The sequence below is a fragment of the Clarias gariepinus genome, chromosome 2 (genome assembly GCF_024256425.1).
Source record: "Clarias gariepinus isolate MV-2021 ecotype Netherlands chromosome 2, CGAR_prim_01v2, whole genome shotgun sequence".
NCBI lineage: Eukaryota > Metazoa > Chordata > Actinopteri > Siluriformes > Clariidae > Clarias > Clarias gariepinus.
In genome coordinates this window covers 20,744,105-20,767,036 of record NC_071101.1, presented here as the reverse complement: position 1 = coordinate 20,767,036, position 22,932 = coordinate 20,744,105, and the positions used below count along the sequence as shown (strand labels likewise).

Sequence of the window (22,932 nt, the reverse complement as noted above, 5' to 3'; positions counted from 1 at the left end):
ATACAGTAACTGTTATATTCACTTGTCTAGGCATTGTCTGAGTTTTATTCTTAAGATGGTTAATCAGGTTGCATATATTGTAGATGTTGTAGTACCTTCGACTGAACTTTTCACAGAGCACAATTTCTAGTCAGTTTGGCTTTGTTTACTGTACTATGGATAATCAATGCATTCCTGTGCAAAATCAGTCCTGATGAACTCTTGGTATCTTTACTCAGGATTTTCACGAAGTAGTCGAATAGGCCACACTGTTTCTCCTAGGTTTGAAATGAAAACAATTTAATCAATAGCTTAAACTTTTATACTTTTTTTTTAAGCTGTCTATTAAAGTATGTGTTGTAGTTTAAATTAAATAATGTACAGCTCAAAGTGCTATAGACTTTCAACTTTAAATTAAGGGTATTTACTGGAAAATTAAGTGAACTGTATCTTCACCTAATACCTTCATCAAGGGATGAAAAGTAATTGCACAAGCTAAGATAATATCATTTAAATAAGATTTTAGTGCTTGAAATCATATACATAACCAGATGAACGGTTTCTTCCTGGTGATGTTCTGCCCAGGATTTACTGCACCTGTCTTCAGGTCCTGCTTGTTCCTGGGGTATTTTGCCTCAAGTTTTGCCTTTAGCAAATGAAATGCAGCTCGGTTGGATTTAGGTCAGGTGATTGACATGCCGATTGCAGAGCATTTCACTTCTTTCCCCTAAAAAAGTCTTGGGCTTGTTTCTGTCATTGTCCATCTGCAGTGTGATGCAGTCTTCAATGAATTTCAAAGCCTTTGGATAAACTTGAGAGGTATTGTAGCCTATTATGCTTTCATCATACCTATCATCCTGCTGCTTTGTTTAGCAGACTTATGATCAATAAATACAAGGAAACAGCCATACATGTTCACGCCAGAAGATGAGGTGGTTCACTTTGTATCAGGAGCATTTTTCTTCTCCATACTCTCCTTTTCCCATTACCCTGGTATAATTTGACCTTTGTATCGTCTATTAACAGGATTCTGTTTCAGAACGGTGCAGGTTTCAAAAACTTTTTGTCAAGTTTCCCATTCTTAAGGCTTACCAGTAGTCTGCATGTTGTGGCAAACCTGGGTGTTCTGGGTTTTTTAATAACCTGAGCTCCCCAGTGCATTCTTTCTTTTTAATAATGTTCCAAGTGGATTTGTTTCGGTTTTTCAGGCTAATGATGGTGTGCTTCCATTGCAGTGACAGCTTTTTGGAGAGTTATTTTTTTTATGTCAAGCGATTCCAAATGCAAATGCCACAATCAACTCTGGGTATTTTTTCATGTATTTACATATAAGTGGAATAATGAAGGAATAACTCATTTCTGGGCATGAAATGACTGAGTAGCAAATTCTCTAATTGACAGTGATGTAAGCAGATGAAAGTCTGTAGTTGTAGTGACCTATTAATATGTTTTTTTATTCAACCTCTAGCATAATGTGTATACTGTACCACTGAAATAACATTACTTTGTCAAAGTCCAAATATTTGTGGACCTGACTGTAGATTTAAAAACTACATAGAATAAAAAACATCTGTATCATTAAAATATGTAGTGTATATATTTTTAATGCAAAGCTATCCTGCTCTTATAAAATTATAAATTAAATAGGACTACTTGGCTACATTGCCAGTGCTAATTGGTAAATTGAAAAATAGCTTCCATTATTACCCATTGTTCATTTTGCCTGAACTATTTTATTTCTCTCCTTATTTCTTTCTTCTTTTTTATGCCTTTGCTTATGTTTCCATTTTACACATATTTTCTGTCACTTAGGGTAAGACCATGGGCTCTCTCAAATGTTATTTTTCTGTGACTGAAATGTAAATTAATTTGAATCTTGATTTGATTTTGATTTGATTTGCTTTTTTGCAAACATATTAATTAAAACATTATTGAAAATGGAGGATTTACAAATAGAAGAGATATAAAGATATATTCTTGATGTTTTGTACTTTTTATCTCATGCATAATCACAGAAAAAATGTGTAGACTGTAAGTCCAGCACCAAATCTAGTATTATCGAGCAAGACAAAAACACGAGCAACACTGCATAAAGCAAGCTAATAATATGTTATCTTCCCAAACATTGTTTCCTTTTTTATGCATTTTATTTTTGATCAGATATTTTTCTTGTTTTTTTTCTTCATATTTTTTTTGACTAATTAAAACTAACTAGATTTAATATTAATTTCTGTTTGTTAATAAATGTTCTTTCCAGTTAAGATTTGTTCAGTGTCGGGACTGTACACAATATTGGTAGTTAATAGAATACGAGACTGAGATGTTAATGCAGCTACTGTATATAACACATCAAAGGGTAAAAAAAAAACATGGCTTTATTATGCTGTGGAGAACATTTTGCTGATGTACTTCAAGTCCCCTTTTAGGGATGTTTCATAGCAAATCAATGTAAAGTTATTCTGACTGAAGACCTTTATGAAACCTATGATAAAATATTTCTACTTTAATGGGAGTGTTCGCTTCCAGGATGACACCTCGACCCACAGGGCATGAGGGCTCACTGAATGCTCTCATGAGTATCATCAGAAAACCAATTTCCCTTCAGTGGCGTAAAAGAGACTTGTAGAAAGACACTTTTCAGAGACTAGTAGAATCTATCACTTCTACAAGCAGTTCAGGTGGACAAGACACTTTTGTGGCACACATTTGTATATGGAGAATTGAGGATTTACATGCATGTATATTTAATCCATTATAGCGTACAAAAAGTAATATTAGTGTGTGTGTGTGTGTGTGTGTGTGTGTGTGTGTGTGTGTGTGTGTGTGTCACGTAGGGTCGAGGGGGCCTCGGCTCTATTTTTGTGTGGGCATCAGGAAATGGTGGCCGGGAAAAGGACAACTGTAACTGTGATGGCTACACCAACAGCATCTACACACTATCTATTAGCAGCACGACTCAATATGGCAATGTACCATGGTACAGCGAGGCCTGCTCCTCTACACTTGCTACCACCTACAGCAGTGGCAACCCCAATGAGAAACAGATTGTGAGTATTGCACACACACTCAATATTAGACTAAAACTAAAATTTAAGCCACATTGGGCTTAAATCCAAAAAACTAAAAATCTAAATGACATATTTAATTTTTAATCTTTCTTTTTTTTTTGGCTGTTATTTATAGTAAATGGCATCCATACTGGCAAAGATTTTAGAATTAATATCATCTGCAAAGCCAAATACTAGTAATAAAACTTTATAAACTGTAATTTATCTTACAGTACATATTATCCTAACAATGGAACCTGTACTATATGTAAACTTACTGTATATGATTATAATAAAAAAAATATATAGAAAATGGCTTATTTGTCAGTGGGACTTAAAAATAATTATGTAGGCCTAATGAAATATATATTAGATTGTCCATTTTAATCTTTGAATGGACAATAAAGGTTTTTTTAAAAAAAGCACGTAATCTTATACAAGGAATATGTTTGTCAAAAGATGCTTCCTTAGTTATTTAGAATTGGTGTGTAAAGAACACCTATAATCTCTAGCGACATTATAAGGATCACCTGTACGGCAGCACATTTATCAGCCAATGATGTGGCAACTGTGCATTGCATAAGATACAGCAGCAGAAGCATGCAGATACTGGTCAGGAGTTTTAGTCAATGTCGCATTTAACATCAGAATGCAGAAAAATGTGATCTCAGGGTCTTTGACTATGGAATGGTTGTTGTTGTCAAATGCTATCTCAGGAGATTTCCACATAGAACCATCTCTAGAGTTTACATAGAATCAAGTGCAAACAAAAAACATCCATCTCTACCAGCAGAAATACTTTGTGAAGAGAGCTCAGAAGATTAATGATTAGACTGGCTCGTGTTGAAAAGGGATTTACAGTAACTCATCAGAAATTGAGGTGATTGCGCTACAACAGCTGTAAACTATATCAGGTTCCACTCCTGTCAACCAAGAAAATGAGTCTAAAATTATAGAGACATGCAATAAGTAAATAAACACCCACAGTTTTATAATAAAATGTACGCATCAAAATACACTGCCTGGGCAAAAAAGGTCATAATTTCAGAAGGGCTGCATAAAGCAAAAAATTTAACAAATAAGATTTGAATAATTAATACAGTAAATGAGTTAGGAAAAATTAGTGCTAAACCATCAACTTTGTGGAAGATATGTGAATGTAAAAAATCATGAATGAACATTACTTAAACACTTGAAGTTGCAGGGTAAATAAATCAAAATTAAAAATTATATGTTGAATAGTAAAAATGAGAATATATCCATACATACACAAGTGAGAGGATTGGGTGCTGTATGGCCATAAGAAAGCCACTTGTTAATGAGAGTAATCACATAAAAAGGCTTCAGTAAGCTGGGAAGCAAAAAAATGGATTCTGGAGCAGTGGAAAAGGTCATGTGGTCTGATGAGTCAAGATTGACCCTATGGGTGCATCAGAGTAAGATGGGAAGCACATTAAGTGATGCACCCGTCATGCACAGTGCCAACAAAATTAAAATGAAACTTTTAATAATAAGAAGCCATAAGAAGTGCTGGAAAAACACAGAGTGTAAGCTCGGCCACGATCACTCATATTTAGCTGGCTTCAACATCAATCACTATTCAGTCCATTAACTAACAATCTGCTGACCGTTAATAAGACTTGTTCAGAATGGTCCCATAACATGAGCCCAAATATTTAAAAACAATATTGATTCGCTAAGAACAAAAGTGGGAGGTTCAGGGCGCACAGTGCCGAGCCTCAAGGATGATTTGAAAAAATCCAATTAGAGCTCAGCCTCTAATCACATGCTTTTTAAAAGTTTACGTGCCTACATGGACACTCATTATTTATAGAACGCTTTAAACAATGGTCACTGTCTCAAAGCAGCTTTACAAAATGAAAAGAAAACTTATGGAAGTGTGAATGAGTAAGAAAAAATGTGTTTAGATAATAGTAAGATTGTGAGATTGTCCCTGATGAACAAGCCGAGGGCAACGGTCACAAGGAAAAACTCGGTGAGAAGCCAATAGAAAGAAACCGTAAGAGGAACCAGACTCAACAGGGAACCCATCCTAATTTGGGTAATAACGGATAACAGAAATTATATAATGACATCATGTGTTAGGCTGCTGAAAGTTCAGTATAACAAAAGTACTCCAAGTTGTCATGGAGTCCAGTTCAACACAGGAATGAGTCAGCAGTTGCAGAGGACAGAGGTAGGATCTGGATCACTAGAAGCTCAGGAGCAGCATGTGTAGATCCAAATCATCATGAATGCCTCAAGATCTTTGCAGGGTTGGCCTCTGCCTACTGGAACTGGCACAATCTTCAGTTGCCTTGGGATGGTAGAGAAATGAAAAACATAGAAAAGAATTAGCGTAGATGCTGTTCAGGATATTAGCATTATATTAAGCAAATTAGCCAATTATATTAAGAAATAATATACTATTGTGACTAAATGACTTTATTTCATTATTAAAATAAATAATTTAATATGTTAAATAATTACATGTTAAAGTAGCATTCTTCTCTGCCTAACATTAAGGGGGCGGCGCCCCTTTACCGACCAGCCGCCACTGGTTTCTGGGTTCATGAGGAGTAATTTTCATACATGGGTGTGCTGGAATTAAAGCTTAAGGTGATTAAATAAATTATTGGATTGTATTACTGGTTTGGCCAGGCAGTGTATTTGCATTATAATAAGTATTGTTTTTTACTTTTAGATTGGAATATATCTAAATATATCTTCATTATTTACTAGGAGAGAAAACCTCAAAGAAATGTCTCATTTTCTGTTAGTCAATCTGAGGCTATCCCTTAACTGTTAACTGTTGAGATTTATAGTTTAATTTAAAGTAAATGGTAAAACATCAACTAACTCAAGACCTGGTTGACCTTGACCTTCTGAAAGATGTTCTTATGCTGTTCAATGATCTGGTAAGAACACCTCTCTCATTCTAAGACTAGAAGAGTTGTTGCTTTTTAAAGTAGCTAGAGTCATCTGAGCATTATTACTTGTACTGACATTTCTCCACATTTTAATCAAAACATTAACAAATGCTCTTGAGCCATGTGAGTGTCTGATTGGATCATTAAGTGGGTATAGCATTTTCCTATTAAAGTGGCTAAAGTGTGTTTGTGTTTGTTTATAACAAGTTGATTCATATACTTACCTGATACTATATTATGCACAAGTGCCTATTTAAAGTGTCTTTGTATTCCTTAACAATTGCCAATATCAGCCTCATACACAGTCATGGTTTACATATCGACTGTTTAATAGCATGCACACAGTAAACTAACTTAATCCCACACATATACAGTAAATAATTTCAGGAAGTTTTCATTTTTTTAAAGAATGCTCTTGAGCCCATGTGTTTGATGGGCAAGGCTTCACTGGAGCATGTCTCTCCACCTTACTGTGCTAATTACATCCTGTGCATCGCATTGCGCATATACAAAGTCTTCTTCTAAGATAGCATGTTTGATTATAGGTGAAGTGATTGTTTAGCCTTTTCTATGTCTATATACACACAATATTTAGACCCACAGAAACATGCATGCAAACACACCTGCATGCACATTAATGCCTGTTCTCAAAGAGGATGTGTATGTGTCTGAAAGAAGAACAGATGTTAGCTTTCTTGCACAATTACAATGAGTGTTTCATTGTTCTAGAAGGATACAAGGACGATAGCTAACAGCTGGTACACCTTGTGGTGAAAAAGAATGTGAGATGAGGCGAGAGCAATTATTCGAGTATCTGCATTCCTGCATGCTGTATTCTTTCGCAAGCTGTATAGTGAAATAGCTCATGACGCCCCAGGAGATTAAGCACCCGCTGGTCAGGTGCTGAAAAACATGATGTGGATTTTACTAGGAACACTGAAGGCTGATTTGCTTTCTATCGCACAAATTCCCCAAAAAAGGGAAGCATAAAGAAAAATTAGGGGAGTCAGTGATAGTCAGGGCATAGCTTTAGTGATAACGAATGGGGCCAAAATTTGTGTATAATACAAGCATATATGTCGCATATATTTGGTAGGGTGCTCTTTTTTTCTTCGTCAGTCACACCACACCGACTTACAACTAATTTAGGCACAGCCTTTAAAGTTAATTAAATCCTTTAATCCTAAGCTGAATGCACATTACATTTGTGGATAAGCTTTACAGATTCAACAATGTACTCTGATAAGCCTTTTAAACATTTCATGCTACTTGTTGAGGTGCTCACCATATTCTTCTGCCTGAGGGACAATCACCTAATTCTCCATGATTTGCTAGTAATTATATGTGCCACTGAGAGTGATTGTGGATTGTGGAGATGAGCATTTCTCTCTCGCTTCTTTTCGCCTCATTTGTCCCCAGCGCAAGGAAAGCAGCTGGCTGCAAACACCTCATTTGAATTTGTGGAGTGTGTCCCTATGTGTACGCTTTTGACATTGAGAGCATTTCACTTTTCTCCTTCGTCCTTCCATTTTTCTTAAGGTGCCATAGTTATCCCAATCCTGGCTGATGAGTTTGGAGAAGATGGAGTTTTATAAACATTTTTTATTCAGTGCTATTTGGGAGTGTGTTTAACTCTCTATCTCTGTGCATGCAATGCTAATGTGTGGCTATGTAGTACTGCTGCACATAGACGATCAAAATCACAATTTGGGCCGTGCAGTTATTTAATTGCAAAAGGCTCAATTTATTGTAGGTAATACACATATTTGGGAATTTATGAATAGTTTGTCAATAATTTAAATACTTGTTTTAAATATTTGTTTTTTATATTTTGAGTTGGCAAACAGATATTGGTAAACGTCCTCGTAAGGAGATAATTTGTGCCATTTTTTTACGTAAATAAATATGTTTAAATACAAAATGTTACAATTAATAGTTACATATCACAGTTTAAATATGTCAATCTATTATGTATTCTATATATGCAATATATATTTGCTTATAATTATCTGCCTTTTTCTAAAGTCTACCCCCCATATAATGCCTTTTTGTAGGTATGTAATTATTAACTGTAGCCATTCTGTTGCTATGTACAATTTGTTTGTTTTATCCACTGATGAAAGGGAACCACCACAGGAGCACCAAAGTACCATACTTAATGCTGCAGTTTGTGTGATGCTGATAAGAGTATATAAAGTGCAGCAATGGTACTGGAGTTTAAAAAACTGTGTTAGATTAATAATGTTAGCCATGTCTGCTTTGTTAGTGCATACCTTTGGTGCACATGTAAAGACTCATCTTTTTTCCTGTAACATTATATCTTAAAATAGCCATACGTTATATCTTGTCAGTGGTTAGATTACTTCTGAATTACTGTTTGTTATATTTTAAGGCAGGTGTTATTAGTAATGTCTGATCGAAACATTTGCTGCATGGTCTGTTAATCAATTTTAACGTTCCTGTTAAGGCAAGAACAATTTTATTGGCAGAAACTTTTAATTTATAGCCCCTGCTGTTAGGTGTACAGTATATGTATCCTTGTGGTAAGTTGCCTGGGGCTGGACCATGTTCTATCCTAGACTGTTGGAGAATGCCAGGACTGCCCCAGGTCTCAGTGGCCCTAATTAAACTCATGCCCAGTCAGGCATGATGATGATGGTGCCATCTTATTAATCTTTAGGACAGCCGGAAGTCCCAGCAGCAGTGAATGAATGAGGGACAGAGGTTGCTTAGGAATCCTGCTTTGCTAAATGTGTCAAACGAGCCCAGCTGTCACCTGCAGCAGTTCTTTTATCATTTTTCATTTCTGTACATTTCCAGTTACTTTCGTAATATATCTTATTTCTCACTGTTGTGTGTGTGTGTGTGTGTGTGTGTGTGTGTGTGTGTGTGTAGGTAACAACTGATCTGAGGAAGAAGTGCACAGATTCACATACCGGCACGTCTGCATCAGCCCCTCTGGCTGCAGGCATTATTGCTCTTGCCCTGGAAGCTAAGTAAGTGACGAAACCTGCCAACACACACACTCACACCCACACACCTACTTAGGGGACACGCATTGGCAGAAGCGTGTCCCATATATAGAACAAACGCTCTGCCACTGGAGTCCAACCCTAAACTAAGCTGCATTAACCCACATCAGTTTTAAGCCATCATTTACCCCCTAACTCTTCCGAAGCAACCACATACACATCTGGTAATTTAATATTTACAGCAACATGGTCATCACCTGTCTACAATACAGTCTGTCACCTATAGACCCAGTCTCCCTCCCTCCCTCCTTTTGTCATATGATTATTTAAGTCTTGGTTTATGTCTAAACCAAGATGTCTAAGGATCTATACAAAACCAGATTGTAGAAGGAACCTCCAAAATAATAAGCAAAAAGCTAAAAATTATGAATTTATTTTGTAATATACATATAATGATTTACATATAATCTGCCTCCTTATGGGGTTTTATCACACCCAAACATATAAGAAAAACATGCATCATCACTGCCATACTGTACTAACACCATAGATTTTAGGCACATTTTACTCCTAGGCACTGAGCTAGCATGAAGATGGGATTTTAATGGAGATTACTAAACATTTCTGTAAATCATAAGAGCATTGTTCACTTAAAGTTTCCAGGAAATGTGCTATAAATACTTTGTTGGGTATATATTGTCATCTAGTCCCGAAGGAAAACTTTCATTAAAGGAGCGTCAGATAGTTGGTAATCGTTACATGGATGTCAATACACTGGAACCTTGGATTACGAGCATAATTCATTCCGAAAGTGGGCTTGTATTTTGAAACACCCGTAAACCAAATCAAATTCTCCAATAAGAAATAATGGAAACTTAAATTATTCATTCCACAGCCCCCAAAATAAATACATAAAAATAATTAACACAAAATATTAAGTAAAAATAAAACCAATTAATCTGTACTTTACCTTAAAAAAAGTAAAAATAAATCCAGTTTGATCCAGATAAGTGTTTCAGTTTGTCCCAGGCAGGCAGTGTGTGTGTGTGTGTGTGTGTGTGTGTGTGTGAGTGTGTGAAGCAAAAGTAAGGAGCCCGTCCCCTTTCCCTCTTCTCATCTTACACAGTCACCCTTCCTCCACTCTTTTCACGCACGCACACACAGGGGAAACACTGTTTTATCTGAAAAATAAACAGAAGATTTCTCTAATGACACTCGATTGATCGACACTAAACGGAATTACTGCTGTAAAGTAAAAATAAAACAAATTAACCACTTTACCTTTGAAAAGACTAGCAACAGAGTAGTGTTTCTGTGTAGAGCAGAGAGAAAGAGTGTGTGTATGTCTGTGTGTGTCAGTGAAGGCGACAGTAAGAGGGCTCTGTGTGTGTGGCACGGTGTCCAATGATATGCGCGCACACAGACACATACAGCAGGCTGAGGCTTGAGCAGGAAGAGAAAATGGATCTTTTACCTCTCTAATGAGACTTGCCTTTGCTTTACACGCGCGCTGTACACACACGCATACAGACACAAAACATAAACTATTTTTTACGCACACACACAGGGTTATAGTAAACAGTACACGCGTGCACAGATGTTGATTATACCAGTAAGAGACGCGCACTAAGACCAAGCTGGGGAGATGATTACACACAATTCTGCAGCGCAGGAGAGAGAAAAACCATCGGCTCAGTCATAATCACGCTTGGTGTCAAAATAAGAAATGCATGCGCAATACATGATACTCAGTACTCGTAAACCAAGACTTGGTTATTTTCCAAGTCAAAATCCATTAAAAAAACTCTGCTCGTCTTGCGGAACAGGCGCAAACCACATTACTCGCAATCCGAGGTTTCACTGATTGCTTAAAAATGCTCTTAAGAACTAAAAATGGCACTAACATTAGTTTCACTATAAAAGACAGAAATTCAACAATTTAAACAAAGTGCACAATGTATCTGACTTTTGTAGTTTCAAACATACCACTTTTGTAATAAGTTGTTTGACAGCATTTCAAGGGGGAAGCATTTTTAAGAACATTTCCCACAATGCAGACCTGAATTTCATCAAGCAACATTAGAATTACAGTTGATACCATGTGTTGTAATAGGCTGAACATTTTGGACATTAATCAACATGTTGGAAAAAAATTGGGGCTACATTTAACGAAAATAACCTGATAACCCACTGTTAAATATGGAGGGAAATCAGTTATGTTTCTTGCCTGCTTTGTGGCAGATGGCAGGGGCTCTTAGGGAGACTGATGACATCAAGAGGTCTACTAAATACGTGGATATAGTTTGAGTCAACGATGAGCCAAATATGGACTGAAACACTGTGGTCTAAACTGAGAAAGTCAGCATGCATCATCTTCAACATGTTGGGTGTCACAAAGTCACAACTGTAAGGAATCGTTTTGAAACGAGTAGAAAATAATTTGGTGAAAGGTGCCAGTAATTCATGAGGTGTTTTACAGAAAACAAATTTTCCTTTGCATTGTACATTCATTATAAGATGATGGATACATCCCAGATTCAAAACAATACATAATTTAAAGCACCAGATATCAGCCCATAAAATATTACATTTGGCATTAGTTAATTAGCTAGTCAATATACTAGTTGATTGATTAGTACATTGATGAAAAAGGAGAACGTGATTGTAATTTAAATATGATTAACAGCCCTAACACAAATGCATATTCAGTATCCATAGATCACTTTTATGAATCTGACCTGTCCTCCATGAAATGTGATCGAAAATGGAGCACAGAAGTATAGAGTTGTTCGTAAGTTTTAGTTGAGCAGGGAGCCTTAGAAGCGCTCGGTGGCATTGCCATAATAACTAGTCATCATCTTCAATTATGAGCCCTCACAGAGCCATGCAATATCTTCCCCTCCACACTGAAGAGTACCAATAAGACCAAGAAATATTACCCATCAGAAAATTGTATTTTTTTTTGTTCCCCAGAGAAGATGTGGGTGTGTCCACAGAAGCAGAGTATCATTTAAGGGCCAGAGATTACTGACAGGCACGTTCTATTTTGACAGAGTGAAACTATGTGTAGAAATCAAAATGAAGCTTTCCTATTTCAGCCCCTGCCGTTTGGGGCAGTAAACCCCTCAGATGCACACTTTGATTGTATTTGCCTGAGGTGCCTTGCATGCTCACTCTCTCTCTCACACACACACACACACACATGCACATGCCTTATGGCACTATTTCTGCCTATTAAATCTCTGGATGGTGTTTATGATGTTGTTTAGTTGAAGGTGACTTTAAAGCCTGATTTGTCGTGAAAAGGTTGGGGCTGTTTATTTTCTCAGAAAGTCTCCTGTGTGGTGCATTGCCCAGTCATGTAGAGGTCAACCTTAGGACTGTATAATTAGGACTGTCCTAATTATAAATTACACATATGGCAAATTAAATTGCAAGGTCAATTATTAAAGCATTTAATAAGTGACACAAACTGATTATCGTAACTGTCTGTCATGCTCACAAAGCCATGTGTTGTGCCATGCACTACGGAAGCTATTCAAATTACCATGCAATGAGCCAAGCACATAGGCAAAAACTTCACATAAATAAATGTTACATTGCTCTCTGGAGATTTAGGCTAAATGGATTTATGTAGCTCCTATTATAGTAGTATTCATTTGCTAATTTGGACTTAAGCTTGAAATATAAAGTTGCATCTAGCATGGCTTATGTTATTAATGCTTTTACATGACCATTAATAGTTAATTTGTACACTATTCTGTTGTATTTCAGGAAACTGTTATGACTGTCCCCTTCTTTGTCTTAATACAGTATGAATTTGACCTGGAGGGACATGCAGCACCTGGTGATTAGAGCAGCACGTCCTGCCCACCTCATCACAAATGATTGGAGGACCAATGGTGTGGGCCGCCTAGGTACTAAACAGATGTTGTCGTCCAGTTGGAAAATGGAAACCACTGCATAACTAAAATGGCTTGGCTGACTTTATTTCTCTCTCTATCTCTCTCTCCCTCACTTTCCCTCACGCGCTCTCTCTCTCACTCTCTCTTTTATTTTCTGGCAGTGAGCCACTCATATGGCTATGGTCTGATAGATGCAAGTGCCATGGTGGCATTGGCTCAAAACTGGACCGGTGTGGGGCCTCAACACAAGTGTGTTATAGACATGCTCTCTGAATCAAGGTAAAAAAAATAAAAACATCAAACAATGGGTAGGAAAAATAAGGCCTTATGTAGTTTATGACATACCATTTCTAAAACCATTTTGATGAGATTAATTAGATATAATATGGAGCTTAATAGAGTCTAATATTAGCTCAGATCATTTACAGAAATAAAATTGCAATTAAAAATAGTGTTGAACCATCATTGTGGAAGATATGCGACGAATAAAAATCATGAATGGTTATCACTTCACCAAGGCACTTGGTGAATTTGCAAAAAAATTAAAATAATTAACAGCAAAAAAACAGGTGTGTTTAATAGTGAAAGTAAGAGAATTTCCATACACACACAGTGTGACGAGACCTCACAGGATTGGGACTAAAGAGCTGAAACTAATCAGTTAAAGCCTTCAATTTGCTAGAGATTAAAAAAGAATTGGACTTTGAAGCAATCTTTGGAGCAACGTTAGCTGGTAACCTGAATGTACTGAAAGTCCAGGTTGTCAATGGAGTTTTTCTTCCCTGATGGCACAGTTATATTCCAGGACTTTCAAGTTTTGAAAGAGTGTTTATGGGTGCATGAGGAATCATTTTCACACATGAATCGGCCATTACATTGTGTGCTGTAATCAAAGGGAAGTAAACAAAAAGAGTGTGCAGGGTTTTTTTTTGCCCAGGCACTGTATCATATTATACATTAGATGTTCTGTGCTGTAGAGGAGTTTAATCTTGGTAATTACACAGTTGCCCAGGTCTCTTTTTAGACAGTCCCTTGCTTTTAGCGGTGATCTGTGTTTCTCAGTGGCTGGCTTTAGTAGGGGAAAATGTAAAGAAAAATATTTATTTGTACTTGTTTCTCTGTCCACTCCAGAGTAAGAGAATTATGCCCTTCTATATTTGACAGCTAGATATTCTTACTAGCTGATGTCAATATTTCTGTTTCTGCCCTTAAAAAATGTAAATTCTTTAATATATCATATTTCAACACAATAAAAGTAAAACAGTTCTTGAGTCTGGGGGAGATTTTAACATGGTCTGAAATCTATTCACTGTCAATCAACCAGCCCTGTTATTTCAGTTTTTATTGAGTTTATACAAATATATTTATGCAAGAAGCTATAAAAATTTTTTGTTAAGTGAATAAAAATGTCTAACGTTGCCTTCAACATTGTTTTTTTAGCATTATTGTCAGTATGTTCTTTTCAAATCATGTCAATTCAAGGCCTTCCTGTCTGAAGAGTCCAGTTTATTCAACTACACAAATTGTATGAGTCATATCTAAGTGACAGTGCAGCTAAAAGTGGAGGGGTAGCATTGCATTGCATTATAATGAAGGCATTGGATTATTGAATATGTCCATGCCATGCCATGTCTTGTAGAATGTACTGACTCATGCTAATGTCATGTTGCTGTGTTGTAGAGATGTGAAGAACCATCTGGTGTTCAGTAAGAGTGTGGATGCCTGCTTAGGACAGCCTTATTTTGTGAGTTCATTGGAGCATGTGCAGGCAAGACTTACACTATCATATACACACAGAGGGAACCTGGCCATCCACCTTTTCAGCCCTCTGGGGACCCGCTCCACACTGCTAGCTCCGAGGTAAACCTACACACAGGAACTTAAAATGAAAGAAAGTCTGTTTCTGCTGTTTATGCATTTCATTTAGATTTTGTTGATTACTTTTGCTTGATTACTCTTCCAGTCAGAATAGATCTTTTTCAGATACACAAATGTAATAAATTTAAAGTTATATTAGTGAAAGATTGTTTGCATATTACTCTGTGTGCGCGCGTGTGTCTCTGTGTATGCACACGTGTGCATCTCAGGCCCCAGGACAACTCGCCAGAGGGTTTCAATGACTGGGCATTCATGACCACACATACATGGGATGAGGACCCTCAAGGAGAGTGGACACTGGAAATAGAGAATGTGGCTGGACTTAATGATTATGGTAAAATACTGAATTTTAAATATCAGTTATTTAAAAGATTGAGGTAGCACATCAAAAATAATGACTTGTTAAGGATGCTTTATGGTCAGGATTTGGCCTAGAGTAGTCTGTCACAATTTAATTACATTAAAACCATTTTATTTTATTTTCTGTCATTCAAACAAGTAGACAAGTACGTAACCCCCTTTCCCTCTTTTGCACACTCAGGTGTTCTTTCGCAGTTCACATTAATCCTATATGGAACAGGCTCCAGTACTGTGGATTTGTCTGCTTCAGATTTTAGTCGGCCTTCCAACAACAGCTGTAAAACATTTGATGCCCAGCAGATTTGCATTGGTGAGAGCAAGCTAACACACACACACGCACGCACACGCACACACACACGCACACACAGAACAGTGAGAAATAAACATTATATTGATATGATATCCAGACATGGAACATGATGGAAGAACAGCCACAGGTGACAACGGGACACAGCTGGATTCTTTTCCGCCCACAGTATACTGATAGTGAAAATTTAGGATAATTTTCACATACATAACGATACATACTACTACTTCACAGGGATTACAATCAGAGTTATATCGTTTGAGCCTTTTTTGAGCATTCAACTGTTTAATTCTCAAGATAAGTATGAGTTTTGAAATAAAATGTGCAATTGGTACAGTTTGGTCTGAAAATAATAATTATAGTAATAAATCAATAATTAAATAAATATATGTGTTCATTTGTTACCAATGTCAAAATATCACAGGCGCAGGAGTCCTTTTAATTTAGGCATTATCTTCATGTATAACAGTAAAACGGCAATAAGATGTGCATTTTTATTATTATTTATTTATTTATTTATTTTTTACCCCCTGACAGACCTGCACACTCCAGTCCCTCAGCCGAATCTCACCTTTATCAGTTCTCTGGCTCTATTATCATAAATAATTATTAGTCGTTATCAGTATGAAAAATGCTGTAGAGCCATTGCCAGAAGGAACAGAATTACTGATAAGGCACATTTTATCAGAAATGAAAATTACTTGTAAAGTGTTTGTTCTTTTCTTGTTTGATAAGAAGGTGCTTCATAACTACCTCTTATGAGACAAATAGTTGTAGTAATATTGATGTTTTTACCCTTACATCTGTAGTGTTAATGAATGGATAGATTTTGACTCTCAGTATTGACTTTACACTCTGTAATCAATATAACTGCACTTAGAAATGCAGTACTTACTATAGATAATACTTATAGTTGTGCACTAACTATAGGGCATTACAAGCTCCTCATCTAAGTAAGTCTGTTAGATGTGGTTCTTATTCTGTCTTCACTGTTTCTTCTCTGTTAAAGTGGTTTAAGTTCATAGATCTGGAGGCACATTTTACTCCTTACTAGGAACAAGGACAGTCCTAATGGCTCCTGTAAGCAACAAGAGTAAATGTACTGTGTATTGAACATTTTGTTGATTGAATCATGTGACATGTCCTGTTCTCCTGTCCTCCATCTCACTGTAATAAAAGGTAAAATCAAAAGATTATATTTTAAATGAATACAAAATGTAGATATAGGGTGTATTTCTTACAGCTGCTAATTAAAATGGATTACCAATCGATTAATGGAGGTTTAAGGGCCTTTTGTTCGAGAAGCCAATGGTGGGGCACCTGTGGTTTTTAATCTTCTGCGCTGTGAACTTCACGGGTTCATTGATTTTTATTGGATTTACATTTTTTGTCTGTACCATAGTTGTCCATTATGTTAGCTATAATAATTATTGGGTGTCCTGTCATTCCAGCAGCAGAGCAGGAAAATGAAAAAAGGGCAAAACAAAGGATTTAAATTACAAAAATTGATCAGCAGTGTTGGTACTCTAACATCCAACGTTGTTGATCAGTATATTCATTATATTCCTTTAAACATGCCACAATAACGAGCTGACACAAATGTTTAACATTCCTAATTTTCTCTGTATACATGTGCATCTAAATTGACTTCAAATTCCTATTTTTTCTATCTTGTTCTTCTTTGCTTAGATCACACATCATGATCTGTACAAGTATAAAGAAACACTATGATGTTGGACTCATAGGACAGACTTATGATTACAGTACAAATTGTTGTTGTGATAAACACTCCCTTTTTTTGTGCAGAATGCAGCCCTGGTTTGTGGCTCTTTATGCAAGGCTGCGTGAAGTCCTGTCCTCCAGGTTTCACACCTGGTCTGCAACTTCTCAACCTCTCTCTGGAAAACTGGGTGGAGCAGTCCTCGGTGCAGGCCTGCCTGGTCTGCCATCCTGCTTGTCTGACGTGCTCTGGGCCCGGTGAAGCCGAGTGTCAATCCTGCCCACCCCATAGGCATCTAGTGGGCATGTCGTGTCTGCATCAGAACCAAGTGCAACGCAAATCTCCCATCAGCCCAGTGCACCACAGTGAGGGAGTGCAAGGTGCAGATTCAGAGATACCCAAAGTGGAGACATCCTCCCATCTGCCTGTACTTGTGGCCATGCTGAGCTGTGCCTTCATTCTGGCTACATTCGCAGCTATTTTTGTGCTACTACAGCTGCACTCAGGAGCAGCCAATGCTCGCTTCTGTAGGAGGACTAAACTGCAGGTGACAGACTCAAGCGGCAGAGGTGTGCGGGTTGGATTTGGTTTTGGTTTCGGGTTGGGTCGGGATTTGACTAACAGCAGGGTGTTGTACCGAGGAATTTCCACCGCGTGGAGGGACGAGGACACTGCAGCTGGGGTGAACTCAGAATCAGAAAATGAAGAACTGGACTTTCAAAGTGAAAAGACAGCTTTTATACAGACACAGAGTGGTCTCTAGTGCACCAAGCAACCCATGTTCCGCTTTTCACATGCCTCAGTCTTCCTCTCGCAGGTCGAGTGAGCTGATCTATCCTTTTTTTTTTCCTCTGTCTTTCCCACCTTGTGCATTGTAGTCAGGCCACTGAACAAGTCTGACTCACTTCAGACCTTGCTAAGTTCGGGACTCTTCCAAGAGAGTGTGTGCACACACACACAAGCAGACAGCTGTGTGTGATAAGGTGGGAGATACAGAGCTGTGGCATGAGTCATTCCTGTGATTTGATTTGAATCGCTGATGATTCCCAGCAGGACAGGCTGGCTCCACAAGTCTGAAAGCTCTCTTTATTTAAATTTTATTTTAAATCCCTTTATTTTGAATTCTTAGTGGTGGTTTGAGTCATGAGATTTAAACTGCAAATTAAGTTCATTGTTTGTGAGTATGAATACTAATGCCTCATTTAGAGCTGAAAAGGGCTGAATTTACTCCAGTTGGCCTTTAATTATCAGTGGTCTAGACTGAATTTATGCACAATAATTTTTGATTAGCCAATGATCATTGCATAAAGAACATGCATTTAGTTTTATCATCAGTTGCATTATATGCTAAAACTTGCTAAATATCTCTCTCACTCTCTTTGTGTCAGTATGTTTGTTACATTTACTATATTTGTGATAGTTATTGCTTAAAGATATCTCAATAAGACATCAGATTATTCCAGAAGATCATTTCGAAAACAGTGGATGTAGACGAGCAAAATTTGATAATTGAGACCTTTGAGTCAAATTAAGCCCTTAAGCAACCTTCATATAACTCCAACCAGACAGTAAGCCAAATAATGTTGTAATATTGTCCATGCATTGAATTGTTTGCCTTTAGTGTACTGAATAGAAACATGCTGAACATTAAAATTCAGCATTTATGCAGTAATAATTACAAGAGAAAAACCTGGACACGTTTGTAATTCCAAGTGAAGTAGAACCCTAATGATTATAAAAAGCAGTAGATTTTAATGCAGTAAAATTCCATGGGAAAACAAAGATATTGCTCAGTTTTTCATAGTTTTATAAAAATATTGTTATATACCCACTATGATGTATTTTTGTCTAATTTAAGGTATCCTCCATTCAGCGGTAGATTAAATGTTACAATTTCATCATCCATGAAGTGCATATGCAGATCAAGGCTGGCCAGTTGTAGTCCTGGGGTTCAGCACAGATTCCTGCCGATAGACACTGAATTTAAAATTAGCAAATAAGTTTTAAATTGAGGAAAAATGTAAAAGCTGAGAGATCAACCTGTGCAGGTTTCTAAACTACAGTATGCTGGCGCACTTTTGGTTTAGGTCTGCAGACTCAAAGACTCAATCCCTAGCAGTTGAGTCCTGAAGAATCAATCCCTGGCAGTTTCTAGTTAAATAATCTCGATAAACACACCTACAATGATTCGTCAGCTAATTATTAGGCTGGTCTGCGATGGGGCCAAGTGTGTTGTATTAGTTCACCTTAACAGAATGCATTTGCAATACTCTGATTTAGATCGGCCCTAAGCAAGGACTTGTTTTGGCTAAATTGGTTTGGAACGTCTGGGAGGTAAAATAACCTTGTATAATAAGTTTTCTCTTTTCTCATGTGGTAGGCAGAGTAATTTTTTTTGCCCCAAAGGAAGTTTTATTGATTTTGAGGTTTGATGCACTAAAAGCTGTCAGAACCAGTGTGGTAAAACGCTCAAGAGAGTGTTTGGCATTTGTTTCACAGAAGATCAATGTAAGCCCTGTGATTGGCTCTTTCTGGCTTTTGTTTTAGTATAGTTGCAGTAAACACTGCATTCCCCCTCGGTAAAAATGATGCTCATGTGAAGCACTAATAATTCCTGTGTTTTGGAAATAATAGCTGTCAAAATCAACTAAGTCCATCATTCAGTCATGTTTATATTATAAAAGATGTCTGTTAGCGAATTAAATTAATTTGAAGTAAATTCACTTGCCACTGTTTGAAAATTTATTGCGAAAACATCTAATGCCTTTGATTATTTAAATGTTTTCTCATTAATACTTCTTCTAAATATTGGTCTACAGTATATACTCACTAATCACTTCATTTGGAACACATGCTTAACTACCCAATTATCTATGTCGTGCACTATGCAGGAGCAGAGTTCATAAAATCAAGCAGATGCAGGTCAAGAGCTTCAGTTAATTTTCACATTAAAAATCAGAAAAGAGGCATCTTCAAATACATAACACATCACACCCTGAGGTGAATAAGCTACAAAGGCAGAAGAACATATTGGGAGCCGTTCCCATCAGCCGAATCCAGAAATCTCAGGCTATCCTGGGGCACAGACTCACCTAAACTGGACAGTTGAAGACAGGTTGGATTTTTTTCTAACCTTCTATTAGTCAATTTAAGATAAATCTACAGCAAACTGTGTTGAAGTGTGCATTCTGACTTTTTCTCTCCTCCTGTCAGTCCATTCAGTACATATATTGACACACAACACTGCTGAGCCGAGACCTGACCAACTGAAGCAACCCCAAGTTATAGCACTGTCTCCCGATGCTTGTCCACTGGGCACTAGGCATGATTGGTGCATAGCTTCATGCACTTCCCTCCTTACCCTGATGCACCCATCACTCTTGAATAAAGTCAATCTGAACACATCAGACCACACCGCCTTTTTTTTTCTAAAATTAAATTGAAGTTGTGATTTCTACTTTTGATTATCTAATTTCTTCTGACAATGTAATTACACAGAGTGTAGTGTTTAAATGATCTCCAATCATTCACCAGGTTGGACAGTTTTTAATCCAATTTTAGCAATCTCTTTAAACTGGACACACACACACACACACTACATGACTTCCACAATCCTAAGGAATTCTAAAAAGACTGGGAGTGTACACTAACTGATCAGCATTACGGTGGCCGAGAAGTGCAAAACAAAACAGAAGTGCAAAACAAAATAACAGAAGTGCAAAACAAAATAACAACACAAAAAACAAAATAACAAAAGCAAAAACAAAATACCAAATGAGAAAACACAACAATTCAGTCAAACCGGAAAAGGTAGGTATAGTTTGCGAATGATCCTTATCGCTGATTGGATGAGACATCTGTCACTCAAGACATACAAGCAGTACTATCAACACACATTTACCACAACTTAGTTGACCAAAGTAATATATAATCCTAAAACACTAAAATGAAAATACATTAAAATATCCGTGTGGCTGCTTTACTTCCTGTGTATTTTGACTGACAGATGTCTTGTCCAATCAGCGGTAAGAATGTCATTCGCAAACCACATCTACCTTTTTTGGCTTGTTGATTCTTACCACTGATTGGACGAGACATCTGCCACTCATGATATAGTACGTATATATGAAGTATTGCAGATGGACATTTAGATATATTTTTATTTAATAATTCATTTCAATATTTCAGGATTATACAGCACTTTGGTCAACAAGTTGTGTTAAATGTGCTTTAAAAATTATCCTGACTTCACTCGATAGTACGTCTTGTATAGAGTGCCAGATGTCTCATCCTATCAGCGATAAGAATTTAATTTGCGAACTATACCTACCTTTCCCGGTTTGAGTGAATTGTTGTTGTTTTCTCTCATTTGGTATTCTGTTTCAGGATATTTCGTTGTGTTTTCTGATTTGTTATATTGTTTTTGGGTTTGTTATTAAAATTTTGTATTCGTTATTTTGTTGTTTTGTTTTCAGTTCTGTTATTTTGGTTTGCACTTCTCGGCCACCGTATCACAGACTGCATGAATTGTCACTCCAACCTGTCATGACAACAAGTCTCAAGTAGAGCAAGTGTAAACTTTCAAGAAGGAGGAAAATAAACAGATAATCGTAGACAAGACAGGCAGCAGTTTTATTATATGCCAGTTTTATTTTTATTATTAAAATGTAAACTTAATCATTTGAGTTCATTTATATTTAATTTATTTTCCTATCAGTTTCACTGATGTGTAATATTAATATTCCCTCTATATCCTGCACCATCAGTGTCTATTGGCTCTTAACGGTACACATTCCCTGGTTGGGTAGTTGTATCCAGCATCCAGAGCCGAACACGTTTCACAAACCTCGACTCGTATCGGGTGAGTCTCAGTCTGGTCTCCTCGCACACCTGCCGATTCGGGTCTGCACCCCTCATACACTCATACAGATTTCTGTGGCAGCGAGCCACAACTTGTGCTGCGTGGTGCAGTCTAGGACAGACTCTCTCTCTGTATGATTTTGAATCCTATACAAAATCCTGTCTAAATTCATGTAGTGTATTCCCCAGGTGTAGGTTTCTTTCTGTAAGCCAATATTTTGCCCCTTCTCAGGCACAGTTTCCATGACCACGGCATACGCCTTTCAGCATGACTCTTTAAGAAGTGAGAAGCTACAGTACTCACTTGTACAAGTTAGGTTTAAAAGACTTTTTGCCGCCAGTGAAAACGTACAATATTAATCACTGCAGTAATTATCCAATCAAATATTCTTAAATATTTGCTTATTTAAGTCCACATGGTGACCTTTTTTTGGACTCACACACACAGCGTGCTTTTAGTCATAAATAATATTGGGCTAGTCCTCATCTAAAAATCGTCCACGGCTTTCCATTAATAACCCGCTGTTGTTTGTTCAGTCTGCTGAATGCACTGGGAGAGCATTAATAGATTTATGAGTGGCAAATCTTAGATTTTTATTAGTGACTGATGAGAGCATTTCTGCGTTACTCCCTAAAGCATGGCGAGATATAGTTTATGGAAACAGTCCATAGAAAATTATTTCCATAATTAACTCCGCTGGGAGAGAGAGAGGTCCGACTCTAATTCACGTCTAGAGCAACTGCATGCCTGGCATTATAACTAAGATACAACACTCGTGTGCTTTTGGGCCATGAGGAGGCAGATTCCCTGAGCTTCCCTTGTGATAGGCGTTCAGTATTCAATATTAATATTTATGTTAAAAATACATTCATCTGCTCCTCTGCCCAGTTTTTTCCTCTTGAGTCTGACCCAGCAGCTGATTGTTGAAGGTTTCACACTACAGCTGTGTGAAGTTGCCAGTTTCATCATCTTG

At 37.2% G+C, this 22,932-nt stretch overlaps 1 protein-coding gene across 1 annotated transcript in view; it reads left to right on the top strand.

Annotated features, from left to right (window-relative positions):
- The window catches only part of furinb (furin (paired basic amino acid cleaving enzyme) b), a 108,412-nt gene extending 87,910 nt beyond the window's left edge, over nucleotides 1-20,502 (top strand). Inside the window, exons 9-16 of the mRNA XM_053480879.1 lie at nucleotides 2,814-3,026; nucleotides 8,852-8,952; nucleotides 12,742-12,845; nucleotides 12,995-13,112; nucleotides 14,514-14,693; nucleotides 14,921-15,045; nucleotides 15,253-15,381; nucleotides 17,185-20,502. Coding sequence (XP_053336854.1) covers nucleotides 2,814-3,026; nucleotides 8,852-8,952; nucleotides 12,742-12,845; nucleotides 12,995-13,112; nucleotides 14,514-14,693; nucleotides 14,921-15,045; nucleotides 15,253-15,381; nucleotides 17,185-17,861 — 1,647 coding nt within the window. The 3' untranslated portion in view covers nucleotides 17,862-20,502. The remainder of the gene's footprint in view (nucleotides 1-2,813; nucleotides 3,027-8,851; nucleotides 8,953-12,741; nucleotides 12,846-12,994; nucleotides 13,113-14,513; nucleotides 14,694-14,920; nucleotides 15,046-15,252; nucleotides 15,382-17,184) is intronic.
- Nucleotides 20,503-22,932: the final 2,430 nt, after the last annotated feature.